General features: G+C 39.1%; 1 protein-coding gene across 1 annotated transcript in view; it reads left to right on the forward strand.

Annotated features, from left to right (window-relative positions):
- The window catches only part of LOC147307604 (uncharacterized), a 5,579-nt gene extending 1,800 nt beyond the window's left edge, over positions 1-3,779 (forward strand). The window contains exon 3 of the mRNA XM_086271758.1: positions 906-3,779. Coding sequence (XP_086127884.1) covers positions 1,012-2,679 — 1,668 coding nt within the window. The 5' untranslated portion in view covers positions 906-1,011 and the 3' untranslated portion in view covers positions 2,680-3,779. The remainder of the gene's footprint in view (positions 1-905) is intronic.
- Positions 3,780-8,500: the final 4,721 nt, after the last annotated feature.

The raw sequence follows: 8,500 nt of genomic DNA on the forward strand, positions 1-8,500 counted from the left end.
CCTGTTTTATTTGTTATAATCTATGATCCACCTGGCCCTTACTTCTATCTGATTTCTCAGGCATTTTATCTGATTTAGTGCTCAGTTCAGATAAAATTATTATTGTAATATTATATTTTTTATAGAATAATTTAAAAATATAATGTAAATAGTATAGAATTATAGAGTAAAGATAGGACATCTTACTATTAATCACCCAATAAAGAAAAAAAACAGAACTCCCAATTTCAAATAATTTGCTTTTAATCGTTAGCTGTTATTAATCTCCAGCTCCCTTTCACAGTGTGTCTTTTGTTTTGTCTTCCTTCCATTATGCCTAACAGGTTGCATTAGGCAAAGGAACCTGACTCTGGTTCTCCCTGTGGTTTCATTCTGTTAAAAGGAAGTTTTTCCTTCCCACTGTCGCCCAGAGCTTCCCTATATAAAATTTTTTTGGGGTTTCTTTGTATTGTTCCAGGGTCTTTACAGCTAAAGCAAACAGCATGAGTGACGATGAAGGCGGGTTTGAGGAGATATTTTGGAACATGGGGATAAAAAGCATGCAGAGGTTTTTTGCTGCTCTAAATGTCATACACACCATAAGCCTGATGCTGACAAAGGAGGTCCTCAGAGAAAGAAAGCAGCTTGAGATTTCAGTTGAGAATTTACAGAAACAGGTTATAGTTGGGTTAGCCAAGCTTGAGGAGATTAAACTGTCAGCAATGTAATTACACCTGTCACTACCCTTGTGGCATAGCAAATGATGCAGAAAAAAAAGCATGCCTTGAGATGACTCTTGTGATATGGCGCTATATAAATAAAATTGAAGTGAATTAAATATAGTCTTAAAATAATCAAAAGTACATACTAATATATGTGTGTGTGTGTTCTGTGCATTTTGAATTTTTAAAATTTTGTCTTTGCAGATTTGGGCCTTGAGAAAGAAGACATCGACCTTTACTGCACAGTCTTAATCTTTTTTTTATTTTTCTCCTCTGAGTTTAGATAGCTTAGATAATACTATAAGACAAAATGCAGCGGTTTATGGGATTAAAAATCAAAGGAGGTGCCTCCAAGAGGCTTACTGATAGTGTAAAAGAAAAAGGAACTCTACTGAAACCACAGACTGGGCCTCTCCAAGTTTATAAGGTTCCCCTTAAACGTGAGGAATTTAATGTGGAGGGGTGCAGATGTTTCAGTTTTGGGAAAGAATCTAGTAAACACAATCGCACTATCATGGTTCTTGGAGCAACTGGTGCCGGGAAGTCCACTCTTGTTAATGGCATGATAAATTATATTCTTGATGTTAAATGGCAGGACTCATTTCGGTTTCATTTAGTTGATGAGGATCAATCAAAATCACAAGCTCACAGCCAGACGTCCAAAGTCACTGTGTACAAAATCAACCACCAGGAGGGATTTCAAATCCCGTTCTCTCTGACCATTGTGGACACTCCAGGCTTTGGAGATACAAGAGGCATAGAAAGAGATGTAGAGATCACAGAGCAGCTACGTAATCTCTTCTCTGCTCAGCATGGTGTCAGTGAAATCGATGCTGTGTGTTTTGTAACTCAGGCTTCTTTAGCACGACTCACGTCAACACAGAAATATGTGTTTGATTCAGTGCTCTCAATCTTTGGCAAAGATGTGGCAGAAAACATCATGGCTCTGTTGACATTTGCTGATGGCCAACAACCTGCTGTTCTAGAGGCGATCACTGTTGCAGGAGTCCCATGTCCTAAAACAGACAAAGGACTGCCAGTTCACTTCAAATTTAACAATTCAGCCTTGTTTGCAAACAATATTTCACCTAAAGCAAACAGCATGAGTGACGATGAAGGCGGGTTTGAGGAGATGTTTTGGAACATGGGGATAAAAAGCATGCAAAGGTTTTTTGCTGCTCTAAATGTCATACACACCATAAGCCTGACGCTGACAAAGGAGGTCCTCAGAGAAAGAAAGCAGCTTGAGATTTCAGTTGAGAATTTACAGAAACAGGTTATAGTTGGGTTAGCCAAGCTTGAGGAGATTAAAGAGACAACTGAAAAACTTAAAGAACATGAAGCAGAGATCAACAGAAATGAGAAATTTGAGTTTGAAGTTAATATCAAAAAGCCTGTTCAATCTGACATTTCTCAAACTAGAAACTTCATTACCAACTGTCAGCAATGTAATTACACCTGTCACTACCCTTGTGGTATAGCAAATGATGCAGAAAAAATCCGCTGCTGGGCAATGGCACCAAATGGATACTGTACTCAGTGTCCAGGCAAATGTTACTGGAATGTACATTTTAATCAGAAGTATAAATGGGAGTATAAAGAGGTTAAAGAAAAAAAAACAATACAAGAGCTGAAAGATAAGTACGAGAAAGCCACGGGGGAGAAGCTAAACGTTCAAGGACTGATTAACAAATTGAAGGCTGAATATGAAAATGTGCAGGTTGTTGTCATGAAATATATGGAGAAGTCTGGTATGTGTCTGAACAGACTTAAAGAAATAGCACTGAAGCCAAACCCTCTGTCCACTCCAGAGTACATTGACATGCTTATTGAGGGAGAGAAATCTGAGGCCCAAACAGGCTGGAAAAAACGAGTTCAGGCCCTGATGGTGATGAAAGACAAAGCAGAGACCATGGCTAAAGTAGAAAGAGGAGAGAAACTCCTACGTAATCAAAAATCATTTGATGTTAATCCTTAGCCAGGGCTACAAAACAAATCAGATAGGCAGAGTGGCCTAATGACAGAGATTAAAGCAAGAAGCAGCAATCCGGTTGTTCAGTCTGACGTCACTAGTCGTGTCTGGGTCTAAACTCCGCTGCAGGTCCATATATCAAACGATCACTGTGGCATTACTGAGAGTTGAAAAACTGTCTAAAGTCTTTCATCTTTAATAAAATGATCAGCGTTCTGCTCTACCAGGTGTAACAATTGAGTTTAACATCCAGGCATCCATGAAAACGGAATTTATGACATTTAACGGAGTTAGAAGTTAGCAGGGAGTTAGCTCGCTAGCTTCTATCTAAATACAATATAGCATGTCCTGACTGCGGGGTTTTGGAAACAAATTAAAACGTACAGCTCTGTTATCACTTCCAGCATAAATGAAGACAGAAAACTAAACAGCAGTAACGTTTGTAGGGTTACTGAAGTTGGGCTAGCTGGTATATAATGATGTGCTGCGTGACCGCTAGTGACACAGCTACGTTAGCATAATATAAACAAGCTAACTTTTTTTTCCACTCGATAAAAGTTACCGTGAGTGTTCTCGGTGGTCAGGAACAAATGTAATCGCATGGCAGGATGCTGTAAAAGGACCAAACTTCAGCCAGGAGAACAACTGAGATAATCCATCCACAATACGAGGTTAGTCATTCATATACTGCTGCATGGGCTGGGCTGTAGTTACACCCTAAGGTTTTAAAAACTGAGCTTAAATAAATGATTAGCGGTAATAAAAGCCAAGGGAGGTCAACAGTGATCACTGACTGTTTTAGGAGCTTTTTGAGATCAAATAGAAGAAAATACATAGCATTAAACATGTTAACAACACAAAAGCCATATTAAACGCAGACTACTTTAGACCCGGAAGTAGGATTCGTCGCGTCATCACTGAACAACCGGATATATGAGTGAATTCAAAGTTTCACCAATTCAATCATTAACTTCAATTCAGTATGATTTATACAGCGCCAATTCACAGAGAATGCTGTAAAATGTTCCTAGTTTCTATGACGAGAACTAGAATGTGATTAAAGCAGTGGGCAGTTTCATTTACAAGGATTCTGACAGTTATTATGATTTCGGGGGGTTATTTTTTTATACTAACATAATCATCCTGCTTTAACCAGGTTTCTGTAGGACAGAATAAATTAATATGTTGATCAATTATAAATTATTTTACTGAAAGGAATAAAAAAGGCATAATATTTAATAATACACATTTAATTGATTTACTCCTAGGTTTCTTTGTGAATTTTTATGTTCATTAGTTTTGTGTTTTTGTTGTTTGTTGGCTTGTTTTTTGATAGTCTGGAACAGACAGTGTTTATTGTGTTTATTCTATTTCTTTTAGACCTTAGTTAATGCAAATGATACCCATTTTAAAAGCATTTATATGTTCTTAATGACAGAAACAATAAATAATAAATCAAAATTGAGAAAAAATACATTGATGTCTGTTGTGGTCAGAGCCTTCATTGTTGTCATGTTCAGAATTTGTTTTGAAAGGAATCTCAGGAGAAAGGTCTGTCTTTTTAAAACACATTTACTTTGCTTTATCAGTTGAAATTTCAAGTTTACACATCGCTGTGGACCTCTATAAGAACCAGCAGCGTGCTTCAAAAAAGGATAACCTATATACGTACTATATATTCAAGCAGGCTGTACAACATTACATAGTGAGACAAAAACATAGATTATAGCAGCCATCTTCCTCCCACACGGATGTGGTAGTCTTGGTGCCTGCTCCGAAGCATCCTTGTATCTCCATGACCTTGTCTGGTATCTGCTCGCTTCTCTGTAAGAGACAGAAAAGTGAAACACCTCTCTGCCTAGCCTTGATAATCTAATGCTATTATCCATTGTTCTTCTAGTGATTCAAAGTTAGTTTTGTGCCCTTGGTGTTATCAGCACCCGTAAAGGGAGTTGTTTTCTCAAACTGCTGATGCTGAAGTAAGTTCAGTAACAAATCTATTTAACAAATCTATTTAAAATTAATGTAAGCTTGCTGCAGCTGTATGTATGAACATGTGTTTCTGTGCTCACAGTCCACCTCTCAGGAACCTGCAGTTCATTTTTAGTCTACTTTAAACAGACTAGGATTGTATTTTACACTGACCCTGGGTCAGTATAAGTATCATACAGTTTAAACGAAGCACTGAAACTTGCACATATTTATTACAGATGCACTGAAGCTAATCGAGATATTTGCTGTCAGTCTGTGGCTGCGATTAATCACTTTACTGAAAACTTTATTAACTAGTAACTTCATCAGTCATGACAGAAGCTAATATTTCTGTGCTAACATCGTTTAAACAGTAACAGCTTTCCTCCAATATAAGCTAACGTTTACACCGTAACTTTAAGCTAGCACCATAAAGACGGTAAAACACGTAATAATATCTACAAATGCATCTTAAAGCTGTTATATTATATATATTATATTATTATTATATATTTTCAATCCTTACGTTGGGTGAGTGCTGAGTGTTTGTATATGTGTGCATGAGGGTGGGAATGCATGTTTGTGTCTGTGTGTGCCTGTTTGTCTGTGTCTATATGTCAGGTCGGGTCTTAGACTCCACCTCTCTGGGAACTCCCAGGCCCTCCAAAGTGTGGAGGCCTATCTCCCCTCACCACACTCCCTGCCGGTGACTGATGCCCTCAGGGGTCGGTGCATTGGTGGTTCTTGGTGTCCGGGGCGCTCTGGTATGTACAAGCTCACTCCCGGTGGCTACCTGGTGGGGCCTGGCGCCTGTTGCTCGGTCAGGCCTCTTCTGGGGTGCGGGGGGCCCTCGGGCCTCCGGCCTCTGGGCCTGCGGCTCGGTTCACTCTGGCACAGCTGGCTGCCGGCAGAGCCGGCGGGCACGCCGGTGCAGCCCCCTCTAGCTTCTGCTCGGTGGCTACTGGGTGACGCCTCGTCTGGGGATCCTCAGCCCTTCCCATGAGGGTGGCACGGATGCCCCTCCGGTGGTCCTCCTTGGGCTCTCGCACTCTGGGGCCTCTGGATGTCTGGGGCCTGGATCTCCTCCATGCCTGCTTCATGCCCTGGGGGACGGGGCTATGGCTCGCTACATCCTCTTGCAGACCATTACATGTGGAAACCATTTGAATACAAGCGCCCTGATCCACACAGGTGTGCACACGGGTGTTCACTGCTCGTAGACTTAAATTACACCTTTCTTGGCTGCTACTTCAAAGCACATTGTGCGCTGTCTGTCCTGCGTGCTGCACAACAACATTGAATATTTAGTATTTACTGCTGTTTACACTTAGCTAGATTAATGCGATGGTGTTGTGTTTAGTATGTTGCTTTGGTTTTTTTTTTTGCATGTTTTCTATTCTTCTTCTCTCAACAGGTGACCCAGGAGATTTTTTTTTCCCTTTCTCACTGTCCCTCTCCCCTTCTGTTTCTCTTTTCCTTCCTCTTTCTTTCTCCCTTTCCTATCCCTCACTCATGTCTGTCCCGTCTGTAACAACTGAAAATAAAATAAAATAAATAATAAAAACAAAGGTCAATCAAATGGACCAATACGGCAAGGCCGTGATGATCCATTTGGCAAAATAAATCCATTGGGTATCCTTGTTGGTCTTCAGACAACAATTCTGACTAGGGGTGCAACGATATTCGTATCGATATCGAACCGTTCGATACAGTGCTGTCGGTTCGGTACGCATATGTATCGAACAATACAACATTTGTAATTTATTGTGTGGATGCCTTAATAGGCATCCACACTATTGAGATCCTGTTTATTGTGTGGATGCCTTAATAGGCATCCACACTATTGAGTTCCTGTTTCTCTTTATTGTGTGGATGCTTTAAGCATCCACACTATTGAGTTCCTTCTTGATGTTTCCGTACACTTTTCGCCGTGGATCTACTTCCACAATTTTTGTGCTATTTTCACCGTTCAAATTTTAAACTATTCTGCTATTTCTGCTAATGACGGCTATGTCTTTTGGTATTTTTCACTATTATACTTTTTAAAATATTAAGCTTTTTTCCTTTAATTTGAAATGAATGGGAAACTTCTGCAATTCTGCTAAAATTTGCTTGTTTTTGAAACTTAACTACGTCCTCATATTTTCACATAGAGCAACCATTCAAACTTTAAAATGTTCTCAAATTATTGGGCTATTCAGGTATAAATCAGCTTTTTCAAATCTTTTACCGTTTTACTTTTATGCCTCTTAAAGTTTTCAGTTGCAAAATTGTGATTTTTCACAAAATACATGCGTTGTTATGGTTGCTATGCTCTTGGCTTCCAGTGTGCCACTGAAGGTTTTGCAGTCTTCTCTTCATGTCCGAACAACTTCTTGCTACTTGCTCAATTTTCACTCAACTTCCACAAATTATACATCAAAACTTAGGTATTTTTGCTGGCTTTCAGGAAATGTCACCATCATTGTTGTGGGACTTATAGAATGTTTGCAAATCTCCTCAGACCAACACAAAGTCGGAAAACTCTCCATAGAAAGTCAATGGAGAGTTTGTTCAAAATCACCGCTTGATTTCTGTAATGAGAGGCATATTCGAATCGTCATATCTCCTTAACAAAACAAAGTTAAGACATGAGGCTTGTCCCAGTATATCTTCAGACACTCCTAACACTCACAATTCAAGAATTTCTTTCTCACCTATTACCGTTCTGAAATGAGTTAGACTTGTTTGAGGGTAGCAAATTCGTCCTTCGCTCAGATTTCTTCAGATTTCAAACTCTGGAAATGAACCACTTTTTTCTCTCGTCATAACTTTTTGTTGGATTTCCACAGAGACCTGAAAATTTCCATGACTGTTCACCAAATCCTGCTGTCTCTTATGGTGAAAGAATGATATCGATGCTCCAAATAGATTTAGAGTTACAAAGCGTTGTTTGAGGGCAGGTCAAGGCATTTTTTGCTTTGCTCTACTCAGTTATGGTGCATTACCAGTCAAATATCTTTAATAATTCATATTTTAATGATAAATTGTTAACACTTTAAGATTCCCCCATCTCTTCTGAACAAAACGGTGTAAGAATGACCGTTCTAGCCCCTACGGTTAGGAAATTATGGTCATTTGTTTGAGGGGAGTCATCACTATGAGAAATAGACTGTGCAATAATCCTGTGTCTCTCTGTGCTGCGTGCACCTGTTTTGGCGGGAAAAAGTACACAGCCTCTCTGATTGGTGGATTCAAATTCAGCAGCTCCCAGGCTGCTTGACTGAGCTAGAAACTTGCTTCTCTCTCCGTGTGTGTGTGTGTGTGTGTGTGTGTGTGTGTGTGTGTGTGAGAGTGTGTGAGTGAGTGAGTGTGTGTGTGTGTGTGTGAGACAGAGAGAGAGAGAGAGAGAGAGAGCCTTTTTATGGGATGATCTCATTGTAAGATTCAAATTCAATATATTTAGACCGGTTGACTGATTTGGATCTTGTGTGTGTGTCTCTCTGTGCATGTGTGTTTCCATATGTGTCCATATTTGTGATTGTGTGGCTGTTATATATATTTTTTGCCGATTTTTTTCATTCAACAAGTATATTTGAGGGACCCTTAGGATGTTCCGCATTTTTTCAGCTGTCCATTTTGCTTTTCCAATTTTTCTGTTTAAGTTATTACTATTGCGCTAAATCATAGCATTTCTGCTGTTTTATAAGATTTGTGCTAAATATAGTATTTCTGATTAATTATAGTGTTTCTACCAAATCATAGTACAGTATTTTTGGTTTTTATAGGATTTTTATAGGATATTTATATTGCTTAATATAGTATTTCTGCTAAATGTAGTATTTATGCTTAATCATAGTATTTCTATATATTTCTG

This window comes from Aulonocara sp. 'chitande type north' Nkhata Bay, linkage group LG18, assembly GCF_057382095.1.
Source record: "Aulonocara sp. 'chitande type north' Nkhata Bay isolate Kocher_YH1m ecotype deep benthic linkage group LG18, A_spYH_male_GT1.1, whole genome shotgun sequence".
Classification (NCBI taxonomy): Eukaryota; Metazoa; Chordata; class Actinopteri; order Cichliformes; family Cichlidae; genus Aulonocara; species Aulonocara sp. 'chitande type north' Nkhata Bay.